This window comes from Bombus bifarius, unplaced genomic scaffold (assembly GCF_011952205.1).
Source record: "Bombus bifarius isolate JDL3187 unplaced genomic scaffold, Bbif_JDL3187 scf7180000008006, whole genome shotgun sequence".
Taxonomy (NCBI): Eukaryota; Metazoa; Arthropoda; class Insecta; order Hymenoptera; family Apidae; genus Bombus; species Bombus bifarius.
In genome coordinates, this window is record NW_022884384.1 from 1,711,201 (window position 1) to 1,734,734 (window position 23,534).

Here is a 23,534-nt window from a genome sequence, read left to right on the forward strand (position 1 = left end):
TTACATTTATGTTATATATGAAAAATATTACTGTGTGTGTATTCGTACTTTACAGTACTTAATGATATATTTTACACGAAGAAGAAATACATAGTTATGTTTTAACTGTCGTACACATGTCAAAATGCAAAATATACGAATATTTTTTGAAAACGAATATAAAGTAAGTGTTTATTTGTCGATACCGTGTATTCCAACTGAATTGGAACTTCATAACTATGTAATATTAGTTATATTTTTTAAAAGTAAAGTATAATAAATTATTAGCAGTATTAGAATAACGTAACTGATAATTATTATTTTATAGTATTCTATAGCTCCGATATTTCGGATAAGAAATCCTCGTTAAGTAATAAACTATCATCTAACAAAACCATATTTATGTTTAATTCATCACCAAATTCGTCGTCTATGTATAAATCTTCGGTGGTATTGTCTGCTATGACGGTATTGTCAATATCCTGTAACAATATAAGTAAGGTAAATATTTGTCATTTAATGCATTTCTATTAATTATTGTTGAAAACACAATAGCTTTTAATATCTGCTTTATTGCATTTTTATATGAATGTTTCTTTTTATTTATATTATTAATTAATAATAAACAAAATAATTAATTGCATAAATGCTTAAAGCATATGCAGTACATATATAGCGTACTACAGCTTTTATCGAATAAATAGCTTACCCCTCTGCGTATAGGTAATTTCCCTAAGGCCGAGTTGTTAACTATTCTCAATTGATTCAATGTTGCTGGTAAAGAACGCCGCCTTGGTAAATTACTGTGATGACACGTTTTGCAGTTTCTGTATTTCGTAGTATCGTTCATAAAATCAAGATTTTTCATAGCAGACTTTTGTTCATTTTCCTTAATTTCTATCTTAGTTTCGACATCGCTTTCCTGAACAGGTATTTCAGACTTTTGTGCAGTTTCGGAGGCTTTGGCGTTTTCTTTAATACTAGTTACTTTATTGTCTAAAGATTCAGCCTTTTCTTCTGATATTGTATCAATGTACGAAGCGTTGAATTCATTTGACACTTCAGCAATTGATTCGCAAGCAAAATTTCTGTTAATCGTTGTGTCGTATGAATGGCTGTAGTTTTCAATATTGGTAAGGCTAACGCCATTATTATTACTAGACTCGCTTTGTGTTTCATTGCTAATCATCGGGTTATCTACATTAGACTTATCGAACAAAAATAATTTGTCTTTTGTCGTTGACCATTCAATATCGCTAATTTCCTCGTCGTCGCTGTTATTTTGTAAATCGTACAGATTTTCGAAAATATCCTTCTTGGCTTGATTATCACCCAAAGTTACTTCAAAGTCCCCACAAGAGTATTTAAATGTAGGAGACGGACACGAATCGTTACTATTTGGAGTAACGGAGCGCACAATTTTTGTAGCTCGGTCCAAAGCATCTTTTAAGACTTGCAAGGGTTCGCTCTGAAGACTAGTGACCGACGTCGAATTGTTTATATTTTCGCATACTTGGTCAGATCCTCCCAGGCTGGTTTCTGTTTTAGTGACTAATCGTTTTATCATAAAGATTAATTGTTACACTAAAGATAAGAAAATGTTATAAATTTTAGAACATTATAATATAATAATAACTTTCCAAAACTACTTAAACAGGAATAGTATTATTTCAGCCTGAGACAAGAAGATTAGAAAAATATTTTATTTTTACTAGATTAATTTATTACCTTCCGAGTTTTTCTTTATGACGTAAGTAACATTGTTGTTGATAGAAACCGATTCTGTTGATTTTTCTGTTTGATTTTTAATCGTAGCTTCAGTGGAAATAGTATCGCTATCGTCTATCTGTTCTGCAAGGTAGCGTGGCTGTAATTATAAAGTATACAATCGTAAAGATTTCTAGGATTTTCAAAAACAAAATAATATAAATTCTTACAGATTCATCGGTATGCATTTTTCTCATTTTAGATAAGCAAATTAACTTCTCCTTTCTCCATAAAGATGTTTCGAAGAAGGTTTGTGGGTTGGAATTCAATACTTGTGGTTGTATTATTGCACCCTTAATGCCCTCAGGAGTATGTAAATAGGGAATCTGTAGCATATATTAGAATATAATGAGATTCAATGTTACTTGTCGAAGAACGATCTAATAGAGCCCAGAGTATCTTAAACTAATTTTAAAGAAAATTGTACCTTACGATATTGTTGAAACGTTGACTTCATGTAAGTCGGATTATACTGATTAGGAGATTTACTGTATTTTGGTTCTAAGCTAGTTTTGTGGCTAGCTGGCTTATGTGGTTCGTAATCCTTGCTTTTTACTTTAATGAGCATTTTACTGGTCGGACCTGATTTAAAATGATTAAAAAACTACATAAAGTACTGTATTGTACTACATAAAGTACTGTAAGTAAGTATTGTATTTGTAACTTTACATCTTTTAAAAATTAATAAATAACAATGGGAACATACATTCGGAAGAATTATTAAACTTTTATTAGAATTTTAATTCACTTTCTTAATCTAATAAAAATACTCCCAATTTTTTGATTCGTCTTTTTAATTTTCCTAGTTGCAGAAAGGAATTATAGCTCTTTTACCATTGTATTTATCAGACTCCAAATGATCTCGAAACATTTTTCAAATAATACAAATAAAAAATGTATACGTACTTATATTTGGAGATGTATGTGACGACTGGCTGCCGTAGAAGAAACATTGCCTTTTATTTGCCAATATTTCTTTCAGTTGTTTTAAGTTAGTTCTTGCGTCTTTGTAGGATTCATCGTCTGAAGATTGTAACAATGGCGAGGAATAAACCGACGTTGTTCTAGACTCCGTTGCTTCCTGCGGTGCTTTGACTTTTCTATAAATATTGTTCCACGGTTGCGAAATTTCTTGTACATTAAATTCTTCATTTCGAATATTTGACACTTCTTCGTTAGTAGTCGGATGGTTAATCTTCTTATAATTATTTTGTAAATTGCTAAAAGTGTTCGTATTTTTCTCTATATCGTTTCTAGTATTGCCTTTAACATCGTCAGCAGAGAAATTTATTTCTTCGATATCAGGTGTTACTTTTTGATTTGCATTTTGCTTGGATATTGACTTTCTTGAATACGAATGTTGCCTCAATGAAGGATCTGGACTTATCACGGAACGAGATAACTGTTTGGTTGAAACGCTTTTCGTCAGTTTCGGACCCTTATTTTTCATGGGAGATTTTTTTATTGGCAAGATATAAATATTTTCAGCTTCGTTATTATTGTTCGCGTATTGGTCGACATAAATTGGCTCTTCATGTTCGTATTGCGTCTAAAATTGATGATACATGTTCGATAGAAATTCGTGGCATCTACAAGGATCTTAGAGTTTTTAAAAGTGAAAACTGCACAGAAATAAAATTCCTCTATCGTATCTATTGAAATTTAATGGACATGTAAAAATGTACCAAATTAGATCGATATTATATAATTTTTCAAATTACCTAATAACAAATTTCATTGATACTATATTTCTGAATTAAATAAGATGTCACGAGATTTAATATTTTAATGAAGTGTAAATCTAAATTTCTTTTTCTACAGAAACGTACCTCCAATCTCTGCAGAAATCTACGCATTCTATCCATATCCAATGTCCTTTTATTAATATCTAATTGTAGTCCAGCGTCTAGTAAATTATTCAACAATGGTGGAAAATCATATAAATCCATAATAACACCACGTTTCCAATGCACGTACTGTCTCTCCACGTCTGCTTTACTATGTCCACTCCATGGTACATGCACTATTTATTAATCGAAGATCAATATTTTCTTATCAACCAATTCATAATTTTACGCATACGGATATTTATTAATGTACGATAAGAGGACTAAAATTAGTCGTTGCAGAGAAAAGCTTTCGGAGGATTTTTTTTTTTTTTTTGCTTTTATACAAAAAACGAAGGATGTACAAATTTCAGACGATATATATCTAAGAAAATCGAATTTTAATTTTTAGAATGTGAAGAAAAAATAACGACATAGAAAGCATTAAACTGCAGGGTGTTTCTGTACAGGTAGTACAATCGGATTTACATAGATGGATTCCTTATGAAAAAATAAAACGAAAATATACGCTTGCAGCTTCGTTCTTGAGAAAATTAAGTTTAAACATTCTCCACGTACGCTGCCATTTGCCACGCTCTTAACGTAATCGATTGCACTACACACTGCACCAGTAGATCTTAATTAATCCAATCTAATATAAAATTATGATATACATATTAATTATAAATATAAGAGACGCAGATATGGTTGCTGCTATTTCACTTATAATTAAAAAGCAAACGTGCATCATACGCGCGTATGTTATCCTGCTTATTACAAATAAATATTTTGAAATAGTTGCGAAACTTCGTTTATCGCGTCTAATAAACGCAGTGCCACGAAAATCACGCCGTTCGTTTAAAACTATTGAAATCTCAGTGAACGTGATTTCGTTTCCTTATTCGTTCTAAACCTGTTTCATTTTTATATCGAGTCGTTGGTGGCGTTTCTGGTTGAAAAGTTAATCTCCTAATCGTTCAGATTCAGGCGAAGAAATCGTATGATGCGTATGAAATTCTTCGAATACACAAAACTCGTTTCGGATCGTTGTACGAATTGAACGTATTGTAAAAAAAAAAAAAGAAAAAAATAATAGTGGAAGAAGGATCGACGATTCGATCCATCTGATTTGATTCGACACTTACTTGTACACATTTCCCAAATCAATAAAGCCAGTCCGTATACATCGCTCTGTTTATATGGTTCGTAACTGTGAAAAAGTTCTGGCGCTTGCCAGCGAAAAATCTCGTTTCTTAAACGTTCCTCGTATTCTCTCTCTGGTTTTGGCTATAGTAAAATTAAAAAATACAATCTTGTCAAAAGAAAGTTGATAAAAATGCTTCTCAATGGCACTTGTATATACATAAATTGCGTATTCGAGAAAGTAGATGTTATATTTGTAAAAAAAGAAAAACACTGGCGTATATTATATAAGATATCTTTATACGGTTACAAAATATTTCGTATCTCTTTAAAGTCTATCGGCTGTTCTTTATTTTGTATTACTAACTAAAACTTTTATATATCTGTATTACTGTATATATCTTACTGTATATGTATCACTTTATATATCTGTATTATTATTATATATCTGTACGTATGTTTAAAGTTATATTAAGATGTTTTTCGTTTCGTAAAGTATCTTTACATTATAATATGCGCGTACATTGCAACATTAGGCGTTGCTGTAAAAAATATCCGTGGGAACTGAGCGCGAATCGAGACGGAAGATTGTGCAAAATTCACAGAATCTATTGAAACGTTCGCGTGTATGTTAGAGCTACTTGATTCACACATAAGCACACGCACATTCTAGTATAATTCTCTTCGTAAAAATATCTGCAACACTGATTTTAGGCATAATACCTAAAGTACATAGTACATAAATGGTAAAATCACGTTTTCTAGCACTTTACTACAAAGAAGTATCCATATAAACGTAAGTTGCTAATTAAGTGGAGTTTTTTAGATATCCGGGAATTCAACGATAAAATATTTTGGAAATATCGACATGCTCTTAGTTGAAAAATTAAAAGATATATTAAGTGTTCTGTTTATGGTGAAACACAAACACGGATGAGAAAAACAGTGTATGAATTTGGATTGAGTCATGTGTTCAAAAATAATGTACACGACAGATTCAGCTATCCGCTACCTACGATTATCGTGAATTTCCATGTTTCATCCGCTGAACGTAATTAACAGTGTTACGGTACAGTGACTTTATTCAAAATTGAACATTTGGTGAGAAGCGATGCCGACAATTTCCTGCTACGAAATACTGTTGGGTGCGTCAATGAAAAAACGGATATGACGTTATACTTAATGTCAGCTGTGTGTAGTTCACGAAATGATAATTAGGGGATTTCGCGTATGTCGGAAGAATCTTTTTTTTTTCACATTTCGAATTGATCAAGATTTTGTAAGTATAAAGTAAAAATCGGGTACGAAAGAGCATATAATATTAGTTAAAAGATATTAAATATCACTATACGACACACGTGTCGCGTTATAAAATAAATCACATATATTGTAATTTAATGGATATGAAATCTGATCAGCGTTTAATCCTTTCACTGAAATAGCCGAAATCTCGCTAGTATACTTATGCAACGTGTGAATTATTATATTTTTCATCGATCCTCGATCTACCGCATCATAATCAGTTCGTTAACTCGCAATAGTGAAACCAACTTTCAACACACGACTTTTTACCTTTATTGTTCTTTGCGACCAGGTTCTTTCTTTCGTTAATAACCTGCAGAAAAGAATTCACGCAGAAAAGAATAATTGCTGCTGGCTCTGTGAAAGTCAATTCACATTGTGCGAAGAGGTAACACGCTGATATTTGTTCACAAATAGTTTGCATGAATTAATTCCCGAGGATTTATAAAAAAAAAAAAAACTGTCAAGTAGTCACACCTTGCAAAATACAGTCTGCACAACAGTTCGACACGTATGGATTATTTTCAATTAATTTCGTCCGATGACGAACGAGTAATTCGCCATATCATTATTTTTCCATGACGATCAATTTCTTCGTTGTCCGCGAAAGAATGTGCAGCGCAAAGATTTATCGAAATGCTTTAATGCAACCTGGTTTAACAATTTATTAAAAATTCACTTATGAGATGCAGGTTTCGTTGATAGGTAAATTATTATTCTTTGACAATAAATATGAAATAGTTACTTGAATACCAATTGAGAAAGAGCCAAGTGATTGGAAAGAAAAATTGATCGACTAAGATTTTTTTTGACTGCGATTACATCAACGAGCATTTTAGGCGGCTAGAGACTTCACGTTTTACAATAAAGTAAATGTAATTTTGAAACAATGCTTGATTTCTGATTTTACATTGTTCTATTCTTAGATTTTAGTTCACGAGAAAAGATCGTCAAAGAATGGCAAATAATATCCGCCGAAATAATGTAGTAGAAAATAAATATAGATCCTAAGTTTTACAATTCTATTTGAGGTGTTACGCGCTAGTAATATTAAGGAGACATTTTCTGGAGGATTATTTACGCGCAAGTCAGCCACTAACACTTTTAACTCACATTACAGAAATGTTAGAAACATAAGTTATATCGATATCGTTAAACGTCATTGATGAGATATTTATTAGTACACCCAATCCTCTTACAACACGGTATTCTGAAAGTACGGTTCCGATATAACACGGAACGAATGAGCCATGTTATAAAAATATTGACTAAGTAATTAATACCAAAGTAATTAATCAACGTATGTCATACATCACCATAAAAAGATGAATATGTTCACTTACACTGTTGATATGCATGGCCAGTTCCCATCCACCTAGTTTCACGACACCATTAGAAGCCAAATAGACGCAATGCGAGTTGATGGCACTGTGCACGTATCCGCGCATGTGAGAATGTCTTAAAGCATCGGACAGTCTTCCTCCGCATTTCGCAATGCCTTGTATGGATATTCGTTCACCCTGATCGTGCATGTAATGATAGAGGGTACAATCGATGGATTCGAAAATAGAGACCAAGCCATGATCGTCTGTGAAGGTACTGGCCATTAACAATAGCACGTTAGGGTGTCGAATCTCCCTAAACAGAAACATAAATATTACAAAAGTGAAAATGAGAAGATAATGCTTATGTATCGTTTCCACTTGTCTCGTTTGATATTATTCACGAAAATTACTCTATTCATTATTTTTCTTTTTTAAATTGTCAGTTGTGAAGATCGTAAAACGTACAACATGTATAAACTGCTTTACGTAAATTCATATTTTTGAGAATAAAATGATAGAAACGTATCGATAAAAGTCAATCGTTTTATAGAGTATCGATCGGTACGTACGAAAGCACATCTAAATCCGCTTTCACAGCATCTTTGCATTCCGGATGCGAATGCCTCTTCAGTGAAACTCGTGTATTTTGCCATTCTGCAAAAATCAATTCCAGATATCGATCTTCCGTGCCCGCTACCCATCCAATTTCAAAAATCTCAGGAGCTAATACATGCGGTACACCTGGTACGATCGATTTCGATTCTCGTAAGTTTCGTTCATTGTCGGATTTATTGTTATTATTTTTTGACAAAAAGTCTGCCCTTTTCTTATCGGGACTACAAGGTGCTTCGATGTCCACGTCGTCGGAGATTCGTCTTCGATCTATGAAAGCTTGAAGAGCATTACGATAAGATTCGCTAAAAACAGAAGTAAAAATATTATAAGTAACATTTAGAGTAATGTATTCGAAAAAGAAATGTTGTATTCCATAATTGTATTTATTAATAATCTATCAATTATAAACACTTTAAAATATATCTACGTATTTCAGTAAAAATGAGTACAATAACGCTTTACTACATTAAAATATTCTACTATTCCGAAAATTTAATTCTTTTAATTCAAGTCACAAATTAATACTACGAAATTATTACTATAATATTAGGCAAAAAGACAATTATGTAACTGAAATATTGTCTAACAAAATATTCAATATCTACGGACACTTTAAGAGACACTGCTTTTTAATTAATAAAATCAAGTTACTTGACTTTCTCTACAATTTTAAAATTTCATATACATTTATTGACATTTTTAACCTACGTTACATCACATCACATAGCATACCGTATAATATTATATTTTAATTTTAATCGATTAATTGATATTGTAACAAATATTACAATAGTATCAACACCTTACTTATATTAGCCAAGTTGAGAACCCTTTCACAAGCGTAACTGTTTTGAGACAACACGAAAAATTCACACATAACAAACGATAATCATAAAATAAAAGACAGACAATGTTTCTAAAGGATAGTAACAATAACATCATGTGACACCAAAGTGTAATCGATATACCACTTAAATATACAAAGTAAGTTTGAGTGATAATGATAATGCTTAGAAACTAGAAAATACTACAACCTTCCAAGAAATTAAATATGGCACGATGTCGATTAGAAGAACCACGGTGGATGCTGTCAGTTTGAATTCTCTTTACGATATACACGATAAAATAGGTTAAGACGTTTATTGCTTTCGCGCGGAAAATGTAGCACTTACCTGACGGTCTGTCTGCGATTGTATTTCGATCCTTGATGGCTTTTCACTCTGTCTGTCATTTTGTAAATCAAAGTAATCAAATTCTGTTTTACATTTAATAGTTATGTATCCTTCAAACTAAATTCGTGGTGGCACTAGTGTTGTTAACGTGTATACTGGATCGAATTATCGATCGTATATCGATAAAAACATTCTAAGATGCGCTATTAGTCATCACCGAATATCTCGTATTGTGATTGGTACGTTGCAATTTTGAATTCGAGCAGTCTATTTATTTCGTGATGCAAGCTAGTACAACACTTCAAAAATTATATTGCATTTTTTAAAAAGTGAACGATATTGATTTGAATCAAATGACATTCGAATAAAATGGATTATTACATGATTATGAACTACGTAGTAGTAGTTTGGTGAAAATTTGGAAGTCCTAAGCAGTAAACAGCATCAATACGGTCTGTAGTCGTCGGACAACTACAATCGCTAAACGATTTTCCACGGTAGGTGTGGTGATAATGATCGCTATTTTCTCGTGTTCAGTGAGGTTTAACATATCACAACGAGCCGGAACCTGACCTAACATTGAACTTTTAAGAAGAAAAATACGAATACTGTATACCTTTGAATATATTATACCATACATTGCAGCAACATATGTCGGTGAGTACCTCTATTCTATCGAATGTGAAACTTTTACAAGTGTCACATGTTGTAGTCTTAGATCGTGTAATGCATGTGTCACATGTTCGTATTATCTGCGAATAAACGTACAATACCAAAAAGATACGATGTCTGCCCACTATCATTTTTTTTTTAATAATTCAATAAATTAAAAGCAAAGATTTTTTAGGAAGGCATCAAATGGCGGGCTGAAAATCATAGTAGTGTAAGTCAGTTCAGCGCTATTGTTTATAAATCGAGCTGTTTTATTTTCATTACTATAAAAACATTCAATTTCTCACCCTATACACACACACACATACATACGCATATATTTTTAAAATTAAGGAATTACGTTGCAATACAGAATGAAATTAGAACCTAGTTAATTATCAAATTGAACGACCAATTCTTTTAACGATTGTAAAATAACTAATGTTCTTAAAATTTTGACTTACATCGTTATAATTCTGAGCCAGCCAAATATAATGTAAAACTTACTTATTGAGGCCGTTCTGCTTTTGAGCTAAATTCCAGTCGTTTCGATCTCTTTGTATGGTATCTCTGAAAAAATATATACACTCGTGTCATTGAATTGGCAGCGTGCAATGGAAAAGAATTAGAAACCGAGTTAAGCACGTGAAATTCGTTCGATCGATCGGTAACCAGAAAATCGTTATCTCTAGATATAAGAAAATTTCCGTAAGAATTGAACTACATTTTAGATATCAAATTAGAAATATTATTAGCAAATATCGTAACATTTTTAAATACTTTTGAAATCAGAGATATTTAAATAAACTGTAGATCTTAAATTGGCAATATCATAGGTGATGTTAATTACACTTTAAAGACATTATTAATAATATTAAAATTAAAATTCGTTCCTCAGAGGGAAGATAAGTAATAGACCCGTCAATTTTATTCTGTTACGATTCAAAGAGCTAGAGAGGTTAGTGGAACGACTCGAATGGCAAAAAGCCGAAGCATTACGGAAAGTAAATAGTTTATATCTGTTTTTTGCCCGCGAAATTCCAGGCTCCACGAACTTGTACTTTCTCTGATTCCTTTTTCATGGATCGTAGAACAACCACACTGCCGACACGATTATGTATTTCGTTTCTTACTCTGTTCTCTTTCCTGCGCTTCTTCCTTCCTTCCGGTTTACATATCGTTAGTGATGTATTCGTTAACAGAGCGAAAAACCGAATGACAGCTTAAAACGAATGTTTCGCGATCTAGTAAACATAGAATTTGGGCTTTTAAATAGAATAATTTTTACCGGGCAAGTTTAGCAAATTTTATTATTAAAATTTGATTAGACTTGAAAATTCTCACAGCTTTGAACTATTCGCTGCATCAAGCCACTATGTATGCATACATAGTGAGTCATCGTTAGCGTTAATTAGGCATATGTATGTTGAGGATCACGATCCCATGTTGTATGCCAACTTTTTTTACTAACGCTAAGTGTGTGTTTACGTTAAATATCTCGCAATCTCTATATACATTTTTGGCTTGGTTTCAAATTTTATCGATACAATCACGATAGCCGTGTGCCAATGAAAAAAGTTTCATTCATACAAATTTTCTCTGTTAACTAATCAAATGTTCTTACGAGCCATTGTACTTGTGACGTTAAATCCAGATATAACAAATACCACAGAAACGTTGAAGACGACTCGATAGTTATTATTTAAAATTATTATTATTTAAAGTTATCCAGTTATAAGATTGCGTAGCTAGGGAAGTAGACGTACCCGCAATTGACGAGATCAAGCGTAAACGGTAATTTCTTCAATTGAATTTAAGTATTAAACAGGATTTCGTTAAGAAATCCCTGCGACCAATTGCTGGAACAATTAATTAAACTCTGCGTAATGGTTACATCGAGTGGTTAAAATTGACCCTATTAGTGTTGAACTTATTCTTCTGTAAACGGTGTCGATAATTGTTACGTTGCCTCTACGTTTCATTTGATTGAAATCAACTCGTTACATTTTTTATAAATACAATGTATAATATTACAATATCTATATACTTTGATCGTTATAGACGATTTAATTGATCGATCAATTTTACGAATCGTTTAAGTTGTAATCGATCTTAAACGAAAGACTAATTGAACGACCGATAAAATCGGAAAGTGAGTAGCGATAACCTAACGAACTTTATCGATACTAACGTCCATAAAGTTTTTTCATGGTTTTATCGATGAACACAAGTCGAAGCATAATTAAGACTCTCTAATTTACACTCGAAGGTAACCGAAACACTTTATCTCGTGATTCGTACAAGGACTTACATATGGATATCGTTCTTCTTTGAAATTCAATACGAATCGTAACAACGTGCACAATTTACAGAGTAGCAATTTTTACGTCTATTTCTATGCCGGTGAAATCAGGAACGCCGGATGAAGATAGGTAAGATACAGACGTAACGATAATGCAATCTGATAAACTGTAATCTACTAACTAGCGAGAACGCTAGCAAAAGTAGTACGCTTCCGTGATTCACTTCGTTTGAATATACTCGCTTAATTAAAGCTAAATACTAGCGACTGTTTATTGAGAACGATATCAAATCACTGAACGTTATGATAGTTTAATGATTATTTAATTTGATAATAATTTTCGTTAGAAATAGATATCAAGGAGTAAATGAAAAATGAGCAAAATTTCTAATTGGGTTGCGGATTTTTATGCAAATTCGTATTTTTATATAACCCGAGAAATGAAAGATTCGTCGTTAATTTTGGTAAAGATCGTTTCACGCTCCAGGTATTGTAACAAAGAGTTTACTTTTTCTGCACTTATATGAGACATTTACACGATTATATCGATAAATTTATCGTGACATTATTTGCGATATATTAAATCAAAATCATTCAAAGAAATAAAAGGGAATAAGTGTCGTAAAATAAGCGATAAATATAGCTGCATTTTTCTACGAATTATCGAAAGATATGTGCTCGATACATATTTTGTCTACGTGGTGCAGATTAATCATGACAGAATAAGAAAATTAAATACAAATACTGCACATCCTATGACCGCATTTCACGTATCTTCGGCTAATAAACTAGGCGACGAGTTGTGTCTATATATTTTTTTTTAAATTATAACTAGTTTGTTGACAATCTGAAATAAATATTTTGACTTGAAAATTTATATGTTATAAGAAAATTATTTGTGTAATATGCTGCCTTTTGTGAAATCTTACTTTGATAGTAAGTGTATCGGTACTCGATAGTTCGAAAGATCAATCTCAAAGACCATCAGCCACGTCTCATAGCAGTAAAACGAAATTTTTAGACGTTAGAATCGTTAGCCAGTGTGCGAACGTTGTGAAATAATGTTTCATTTTAATTAAAGTTTGTCGATTATATCAAAATACTAAAACTTTGATATACATAAATTCTTATTTATACTTTTGACAAATTCGATAAATATTCATTATCAGACTGATTGCACAACCGACGATTACTAACATTAAACGTAACGTTCAAACAGATATCAAAACGAATATCAGTCGCTTTCAATCTGCAATTTCTTATTAAATATCAACGTATATTATGCAATCTTTATCGTTCATTAAAAAAAAAAAAAGTAAGAACTGCGGTGATACGACTTCTTAAAATAGTTTAACACGATCAACGAAGAAACAGGACGTAACGTTTTAGCTTGCGCTTTAAATTAATACTACCGATGTCTATGTACTCGTCGTCCATATGACGACATAACTATTAACAGAGAAAGCATATGGTATATTAGTATGCTTAATAAACCCTTATTGTGTGCTTGTGCAGCGAGAACTGACCTGCCGCTATTCTCAGATCCGCATCGTCACAGTTTCATTAGCAGCAATTATGTAATGCGAATATGTGAAATAAGATGATTCGCGAATTTGTCACAAGACAAACGCAAATACAAACGCTAAAATGAACTTGTAAGACGGTGTAACGCGAATACTGCAATCGCTTCTGATATTAAGAATCGAAATAATAATATTACAAATATTTCACTATGTATTTATACGGTATATTTTACACTAGCAATGAAATTTACTATTTCGAAAATCGACTAATCCTACTGAAAAGAGGAAATTTTATCTCTTACAATTGATAACGAGTAAAATCGAAGAGTTTGGTTTCAAGTTCGAAGGTGAATGTAACTTTCGCGAATAAAATATAACAGTTTATCGCAAACATATTAATCATATCATTTTACGATAGAATTTATCATCGTTGGACACGAAACCTGAGTTTCAGTCAAACGTTGTAAAAAAATGTAATTATCATTCTAATTTCTCCAGACGTACGATACTCGGTATTATTTTCTACTATTTCTCTCAATTTTATTCCTATAACATTCCGTTAGCTTCAAACAAATTGGCCGCTTCTACATCTGTCCATCGAACGATACAACGTAATTGGTCGAAATCTTTCGTATTCTCTTTTGTATTCTCACTTGGAATATTCGACGAATAAAGTACATAGCTAAATCTTCGTTTTGCTATGATCTTACGTAGAAAACATTTGGTACCGGTAAGCGTACGATCATTTAGTTAGAAGCATAATGGAGGTCGTTATATCGTAGCAAAGCTACGTTGATTCTAAGGTAACGGTTTACCTGTGCTCACCTCCAAACCACACAAAAGGCCTCGTTCTTTTTGAGCGTAATTAACCCGTATCTTCGATACGCTTGAAACTTTTCGGGACATTTTCACAAAGCAGAAAGCAAACGGTATTACGGAGAAACTCGTCCGGCTATCTATTTTTGCCCGATCGTTGTCTATTGTTTGATCCAACTATTTATTCGCTAGCATTATGTAGCATCTACCTCGTATTTTACGTTTCATGACACGATCGTTCGGTCGTTGTCTTTCATTGATATCGAATCTTTCCATCGCTGTAATCGTACGTAAGATGTCGAAGCAAGCTTTTAGATCAACGAATACATTTACGGAACAGAGTGCTTTATCAACTTTCTTGAAACTTTCTTATAAATACGACAGAATGATATATTCGTAATTAAAAACGTTTGCAGCGTTGTCGAAATTGAAATTTTACGAAAAGAGTTTATATTATCCCGAATCTGAATATCGTAGGCTGTTGATCTTACAGGATGTTAATTTCGTGGACCACTAACTCCATTGAATTTCAGTAGTACGGAACAGCGGTTTAACGGAATTTTCATTTTAAAAAATACTAAGGATTTTAATTTCTCAGAGTCGTGTTCGTGAGTTATATTGTATGTAGATACGTATCTTTAGATATAGTTAATATATATTTGTATCGATCCATTGGAAAATTAAGCGACGAGTTATATAAATTTATATATGAATTTTACGATAATTCTAACTTCATAACATGTAATATCAAAAGTTCCTTAAATTAACGTTGACACTAATAACGTTAGTATCAGAGATATTTTGTTTTAAACGAAAAATTCTCTTTCAAAGAGTATCGACGTTGAAGGAATTTCAACTTCACAGAACATTAGTTCCATGGGATTTTATAGAGTAATGGCCTTCACGGATATTCCAAGTGCATAGCGTTTGATTTTAAACGCGCACTATATCGGATGATATTTCAATTTCAAAGGACATCAACCACGAGGAATTTTAATATCGCTAAATGTACATAACTGTTGATAAAACATCGCGAAATCTTATGAGATACAATAATACTCTTTATGAAAAACATTTTCTCTCAAGTAAAATTTCGATTCTAAGGAATAGTTAAGTAATGTTGAGAAGCGGAAGATTATTTCAGCCGTACGGAACTTTGTGAAACAATATCCATCTTAAAGAATCGACTTGGTTCTACTAAATATCACAGACAACTCATCTCGAATGAAACTTTTTCTACTAACATTGGACAACTTCACACGCTTGCAAACATCGCAGAAACTTCGACAGCGCGGAGCAAACTGCGGAAACATTCCACTTGAGACATCAAGAGTAGACAAAACTCGCACGAAATCGAACACGAACTATAAATTCGACGAATAATCACGTTAACGTTCACGGTTGTGTGGACCAGTGACGTAACTAATACAGCAGGTCTATCCGAATGTTTTGGAGCAGGGGAACCGGTTGCAGCGATGTCTATGATAAAGCATAATTCTCTGGTTGACGAGTTGTGTTATAGGCGAAGGTTACCATGTTCGTGTCGCCGGTTTATAAATGGCATCGGCACCAAAAACTCAGAGAAAAAGTGTTAGCGTGTGACATGCGTAACGTGTCGTTGAGATCGCGAGAAATGCCATTGCGAAACGCTTGACTTTTACCTGACTTGGACAAAATGTACGTTAAGATTCTGCTCAAAGTCTGAAACGTTTGGGATACGAGGAATGTCGAGAAAGAAAGTATGATATTAAGTTTTGAAACGAAATGAGGGACGTTCTTAAAGTTAGACAACGATAATGACACGGCGAATGTAACAAAAATGTACAACGTCGAAGACATTTTTATATTGAGATATTTAGGAAAGGAAAGTGAGATCAGGGTAGGAAAGCTAGGTTCAACGTAATTTCAAGGTAGTGAAAGATTCGTACGATTTAAAGACAGAAAGAGGTACGTGAAGAGATATTGGATTAAAGTTAAATTTTGCTTTTTGTTATTTTTAACGTTATCATTCTATTCGAAATATAAAATAATCACTAGAAGAAGAGACGAGCGTTCTTTTTATTAACTGTACCGGATACCGAAGGTTCCATCGTATTCTCGTCAAGTACGTATCGTTTCGTGATCGAATTCTAGCGTAGATTTAATAACTCACGCTTTTTTAGAAGATTATTTTTCCTTGTTATCTGTTCTAGAAAATGATATAAAATAAGTAAAAAATACAAAATTGGATCGAGTATTTTTAGATGAATATATAATAGGTGCTTGTTTCTTGTTTCACACATGTTTTACTCTTATATCTGTATTTTTAAATGAAATTAATGTTCTTATCGGTTTTACGTTATAGCAATAAATTATGGTAAATTACGTAGATATTAATATTTCCTCTAATGGGTTTCGTAATAACCGTAGCGTTCTAATTACTCTAATGCTCTCCTGTACGAGCTGTGACGCGAAAAAGAAAAGGAAAAACTGGTAAAGCGAATTCCATATTTCCAACGCTTTTTTCCGCACATATCCTGGAAACTCGATCACTCGTGAAACGTTTGGGAATTAACGCGAAGCTATTCCGGTGGAATTTATTTTTATCGAAAGTTTCCATTGCAAGGATTCCTTGTGAAAGTACCGACATTTGTATAGTTAATTGGATCTACTTAACATTCAATTACACGATGTTAATTTCAACCTAACGATAAATAGCTCTTTCTATTATTACTTTCATATGCAAAAATCGCTTGGTTCACAGAACCATTTCTTCTTTAATGTTTTTCCTCGGGAAAATATCTTCATAGATATGTAATAAAGATGCAAATTTATTCCATCTACTTACTGCTACTTCTCTGTGTTAGTTAAAAGTTACTTGTGCAAATTTTTAACCACATACTTATTCAACGCGAGATACAACGATCTAATATCAGGTATCGATAATTATTCAAATATCGATTATCTTCTTTAACGCTAGATTTACCAGAGTGATTACTTTCTTCGATATTATCTATAGACCTATAACTTTTTTCCATTTTTCAGATTCGAACGATTTTCATTCAAGCACGTTCTACGCGAACAAAGGTTCGTTTTCTTCTCGATATGTACGTTCCCGCATGTCCTTCGTTTTGATTTCTTTTTTACAAACTTTACGATTCGGTGATGTTCAACGTTAAATTAAACTTAATCAAACCTAACTGAAACGTTGATATTAATAATAACAATATGAACGTTTAATCATCGATTACGGCACGCAGAAAATATAAAATATTTCTTCCAAACGAAATTTAAACGTTTCTTCGCTGAAGACGAAATCTTCGTTCGGTGGCTTATCCATCGAGGAACTGTTCCGTCGAATTAATTTCACTGACCCGGCGTTACGTAAAAGCGGACCATTTTCTCCAAATATAGGTTGAGACACAGAACAATCGTAATAAGTGTCACACGTGTGATATATTTAGTAACCGTAATTATCGTATTCATTGTTGTAACGCAGTGAAAGAAGTGACTGCTCGTTTGTCACTGCGCGCCGCGTCGGTTCAAACAATGTGGTCTCACTTTGTTGAACACAGTTTCCTGTGGTAGATTTGCTCGATACGACAGCAACAGTGAGAACTTGACGCAAAAAAACGTTACCGTTGGATTTCCTACTAGCCATTCTTATCTTCCTATTCTCTTTTTTATTACCGAACTTTTGGACAATTTCAGAAACAGCGAAAATCCAGGCGATACCGAAGTATTTTCAAATCGATCGAGCAATTCTTTCGTCGAACAAGTATTTTCTACAATTTTTAAATTACATCTGTCGCACGTGGGGCGACAAAGTGTTCGAACGTAAATTGTTGGCTCTTTTTAACTTTAAACTAGTATCATTGGGTTGTAGGCGATTTACATGGATTTAAGATTAAATTCTTGAATTTTACAGTACTCCGTATTTATTTCTACTTTATATTTCACGTGGTAAAGATCATTAGCGAGCTTCATTACTGTAAATGTATGGAATATAAATCAAAATGAAATACTCTACAGTCGAATGACTTAAATTAAATTTCATTGGAATTATTATGGCCACCTATGATCCCAACAATAGCAGTTCGGTAGTTGTCAACTTAGCAAAAATATTTGACGAGAAGATATTTGACGATTCAATATTTACTTATGTACATGTTCTCTTGTAACGATTTCGTATGTTCCACCGAAACTGTCCATACCACGTTGTTTACCACCTCGCGTAAAACGCGCGAAATTAATTCGTCCATTCGCTCATACGGAAGGAAGAAATAGTTGCGTAATAGAATTCGGTCATTGGATAAGCGTCCAAGAAATACGTAATGACGAAACGATATGCTATTATGGAGTAGCAACTAGACAGTCTACTGCGTCATAAAATTTGTTTTCGTTTTGAAGGTTGACTTTGTTTTCCTCGATGTCGTACAACGTATATTCGCCAACGAATTAAGATTTTCGAACAAATATTGCTTATGACTTGCAAGACGTATCATCGATAATCATATGTTATAACGTTATTAATATAGTATATAAATACACGTATAAAATAATATAGTAAGGTTTTATTAAAGTTTCAGAGTTTGTAATTTCTTGAATCAGAATAATTTTCTTAAAGCGCAAGACTTTTTGTACGCACGTAATGGACGTAAAGGTACGTATTTCGTAAAATAACGCACGTACTACGATTTAAATTAATACAGACAAATGAAATTAAAATAAATAAATATCGAATGCACGAGACTTAATTAAAGGGCATGTACGTATGTATGTGTATAATAAAAAATTGCAAAATGATATAATTACTGTATGCGTCTGAACAGAAAAGAAACGTTTTATGTACGCGTCTTTGCTACAAAATTGTTTCTTTTATAGTAAATGAGCGTCACAGGAGGTCGTAGCACCCATTGATTGTAACAAAAGTTGCACAGTAATTACCTTCGAAACTCTTTAAAACGAGTCTTTGTAAACATACAAAACTGCGTCGTACTAACAACTGTCACATTAACAATCCGACTGTTAACAGCTTTATGTGCTTACGTTTAACGACGCTAACCTTAATAATCTTAAATAATCCTCACTAATCTTAAATAAACGTGAATTTACATGGTATCTTCAAAAAGTTACGCGTACACGAATTTATTTTTACTAAACGGAGGACCGACACATTTTCTCTATTTTTTAATTAATTCGAGAATTTCTCAAATAAAACAGACCCTCGATTATTATCAGAAGATTAAGATTAACAGAAAATTTGGACGTTGTCTCTTGTAAGACTAATAATTAATAAACGTTAATTTATATCTAATATAAAAACTGACAGAAATGACTACATTTTGATTCAAGAGTTTTTATTAAACATTGATATTAATATTTATGGAATAAAATATACAATTTTATTCATAAAACAATCGACAAAATAATGTTAACAATATCTTGTAGTTTATTCTTAACTATTTGAAAAAAGATTTGATAAACAAGATTCGACTATGCGAAAAATTTCATTACCATCAGTTTGATCAGTATCTGTTTTGACGATCGGTACCTGATTTTGAAAAAGTATGTTCCTGCAGCAAATGATCGTAGAATGTCTCTAGTCTACTTATTGCCCCAATTGATATTCGACATAGGTCTAGTCTACTTGATATTCTAATTAATATTCGACACTTTAATGTCGCAGCGTCTTATGAAAGTCAAAAATATGTTCGTACATGCATCATGAATGTCTCTAAAATACCGTGTTCTAAACTCGAAGCGTATGATACTAAATCTTTCGTCACATCATTCAGGAAAAATACGACTATATATAAGCGATCGTGATGTTTATAAATCTTTTAAGCGTTTGCGTGCAATAATTCTATCTCTGGTTTATTACGGTTTAAGGAACCTTATCAGGCCAACAGTTTACCACGCGATTACGTTAGGAGAAAAAGAATTAAAGATCAAACAGTTGTTGGATTAGCTTGTTCGACGATATAGACTTTTTCGAGCGACGCCGGTTGAGAAATAATTTTGGAAATGTTGCAATAAATAAATCGCGATTTCTTCGTTTCGTGGTATAATAAAATTTTTGTGTTTGTCGACAGAGTAGGAAAAGAAAGAAATTAACGCTTTGATAATTTTACGTTATTCGTAAAACACATTAAAATTCAGAATAATGTATATATAAAAGCGTTTAAATTATAATATCGTTCAAAGAAAAATAAAGCTATATACCAGGAAATTATTTTACTCGTGGTAATAAGCAATCTCGTTATTATTAGCACTTTTCTTTCGTCGAAATAACTTTTCATTGACGTTAATCAAGTTTTTCAGCTCGCGATTTTGTTAGTAGTTAATTACTTTTTTCTGTTTTGTGGGAAATATTACTTCCTCTTCACGCTTCGAGCAATGTGTACTAAAGTGGTTAAAATAAAATAAAATCACGCCTGATCATTAAATATTTTGATCATTAAATATTGTTAAAAAAAGAGTTATACGACTAAATTCCTATGCTTAAGTAATTAATAAAAAAAGATCGAATTATATCGTAGCTGTAATAGTTTCTATTACGTAAAATTGGAAATATCACGAATATAAAATTACTCCGAGTGTGTAAACAACGTCTTCTACCCGTATTATTATTCTTAATAAACAAAGTGTAGAGTATATAGAATATGATTTTAATTTATTAAATATCTTCATCCTTGCCATTCGAATAATTTATCTCGTTCACTCGCAGAAACAGTGATATTAATTTCCAATCTTTCGAGTTTTAAATTTCCTGAAAGTCTGTGACCTTTAATCGGTAAATACACTAACAGTTGGAATTGTATTGCGCCGAACGTTTCGAAGAATCATTTTCTTTAAACCTTATTTTTTATCTTTTCTGTTTAACTGTTTTCAGTCGTGTCACCTTTATTTTAAATTTATGATAACTACGCGAAATACGATATTTAAAAGTAATATCGTTTATACACGTAACAACGTATCAGTACGTTTTCGCCTTGACAAGGAGCGCAAAACACTCCGCGTTATATTTTACTTAAACAATAAGTACAGTTACCTTACTAGCAATGACATTATAAAACTGTCAATGACGATGTAATTATGGAAGTACATGTACAAAACGCTCTTCGTTATATTTCATTGTTCCTTTACGAAATAAGTAGGACTATATCATCCAGTGTAATAATCGAGAAATCACCAATAACTAAGTAATCGATGGAAATTCGAGAAGAGCAGTTAAATATTTGCAAAGTATAAGGAAGTTTGCAACGTTAAAATATACAGGAAACTCGATTGGCAAATAGCGACAGATGATTTCGTATGTGATTAATTGACGATAAAATAAAAAAGAAAAAAATAATGTTACTATACACTGTCAAATACGAACGTTTGACAAAAAAGAAAAAAAAAAAACAGTACAAAGGCTACATGCTACGACATTCGATCTTTCCAAAATGTTTATCACAAGTTCGTTGTAAAAGTTTCTTAGAAAGTAGCCAACGAACAATACACGTTTCTAATCTAGTGGCATTCTAATTAACATCACCGCTATAAACAATTTCAAAGATAAAGCTGACGTAAAAATATATAATTTGCATATTCGATTACCAATAGCCTCGAAACTATGTACTACATGTTTATATATTCCACTTATCACATTATCTACAGCCTATTACACACGTAATATTTTTAATTGTTTATTACTAGATCGTTTCATACAAATCAAAATACACACTGTCCCATAAGCAACACTAAGTGACAAGCAAAAATAAAAATGCAAAATTATAAAAATAAAAAAGAAGACTTACTTTCTGAGCCATTTAAACATTCCCATCATACCCATTGCGCACGTGGCGCATCGGCCGACCGTATGCAGATTAGTTTCGACGAAATGACAGGTGAACACCACGATGCCAAATATCACTGTGAACACGAAATTGGAGCGCGACGCGTACGAATCGAGCTGATTCGCTTGCTTTTCGCAACTGACGACGAATTGACCGGCGCTTGCGCTCGTGCTCGTGCTCGTGCCGTAGCGACACTCACTTCTCACACTTCTGACAACGCAACTGTCCGCCTCTTCGCCGTTCTCTGTGAATCCTAGTCGTGCAATTACCACCCGCCGGCCCCCACTACCCATATCTTGCCACGATTTCCCGTATCCTTGCGTATCCTTGCTTTGTAGACTCAGATAACTACGTACGTACACAGGAAATTGTATTTTATTTTTTCGTACGCGTCGATAGTACAGTTTCGCGATTATACTTTATTATATTCTAATCGTTCTTGGACGGAGTTTGGAAATTTTTCATGTCAGAACCGAGAAGATGTGTCCACGCGTAAAATAGAAAGATCAGTTGGCGGATTTTATCCGATTCGGTTAAAATTTTCAAATTTTATCACCAAGGATTGTACCAAACTCTTGAATCTTAGATTTTTTATTTCTGGAATTAACGAAAGATGCGAAAGTACCTCTGGCAAAACTAATGTCGGCATTTATCAACGTTTTTTTTTTTTTTTTGTTATTGGGACGCTCGAGAATGTGAAATGTTTATAAGTAGATCAATATAGGATGTACGTATACAAGTTTTTACCATTTTATAATAGAATTAATTAGAACAGATACGAGAGTATGATATTGTAAATCGGTATGTTTTGACAATGTGTTTTACAAGCTAATGGATATTTCCGCTCGAGATCGTTGTTTCGATCGATCGTTACTTTTAATTCAAACGAAAAATAAGCGACAGAGTATTAAAAACGATACGTTAATTCGGAGTGAACAACGAAAGGAACGGCACTTTGCATTTTTCTAAGGTATTAACGAATTATATTTATATGAATACGAATTAGAATATACGAGTGTCGATTGCATCGAATTGGCATCTGTTGACATATTGTCATCGTTGAAATTAATAGCGCATTTATATTACGTAGATGAAAATGTAAACAACGGTTTTCCGTATTTAAAATATCATTACGATAATAAACTTACCCACGCCAACATGATATACCAATCATTCTTGAAATAAATATATCGTAATAAATTACAATATATTTTGTGTAATTAAAGTTCAAAATTGCCCAACCGGTTGTCGCAAGTTCGTGAAACAATAGTTTCGTGTCACAAGAAAATG

The 23,534-nt window shown here is 32.7% G+C and overlaps 1 protein-coding gene and 1 long non-coding RNA gene across 3 annotated transcripts; one reads left to right on the plus strand and one right to left on the minus strand.

Moving 5' to 3' along the window:
• Positions 1–15: 15 nt before the first annotated feature.
• LOC117206431 lies at positions 16–22,552 on the minus strand. Of its 2 annotated transcripts, XM_033445770.1 has the most exons (12): positions 22,206–22,552; positions 10,288–10,350; positions 7,912–8,259; positions 7,361–7,655; positions 4,718–4,859; positions 3,576–3,769; positions 2,653–3,295; positions 2,174–2,328; positions 1,917–2,072; positions 1,708–1,846; positions 689–1,518; positions 16–461 (listed from the first exon to the last, which is right to left on the minus strand). In XM_033445770.1, exons 1-12 carry the CDS (start codon positions 22,535–22,537, stop codon positions 312–314), a joined length of 3,447 nt encoding a protein of 1,148 aa, XP_033301661.1. In that variant the 5' UTR covers positions 22,538–22,552; the 3' UTR covers positions 16–311. The 2 variants fall into 2 exon arrangements, with proteins under 2 accessions (XP_033301661.1, XP_033301662.1); XM_033445771.1 differs by lacking the exon at positions 10,288–10,350 and having other exon boundaries at positions 312–461; positions 689–1,530.
• LOC117206440 lies at positions 3,776–13,796 on the plus strand. Its single transcript, XR_004487391.1, has 3 exons — positions 3,776–4,369; positions 4,961–4,962; positions 13,783–13,796. It is a non-coding gene; the product is annotated as an uncharacterized LOC117206440 (long non-coding RNA).
• Positions 22,553–23,534: the final 982 nt, after the last annotated feature.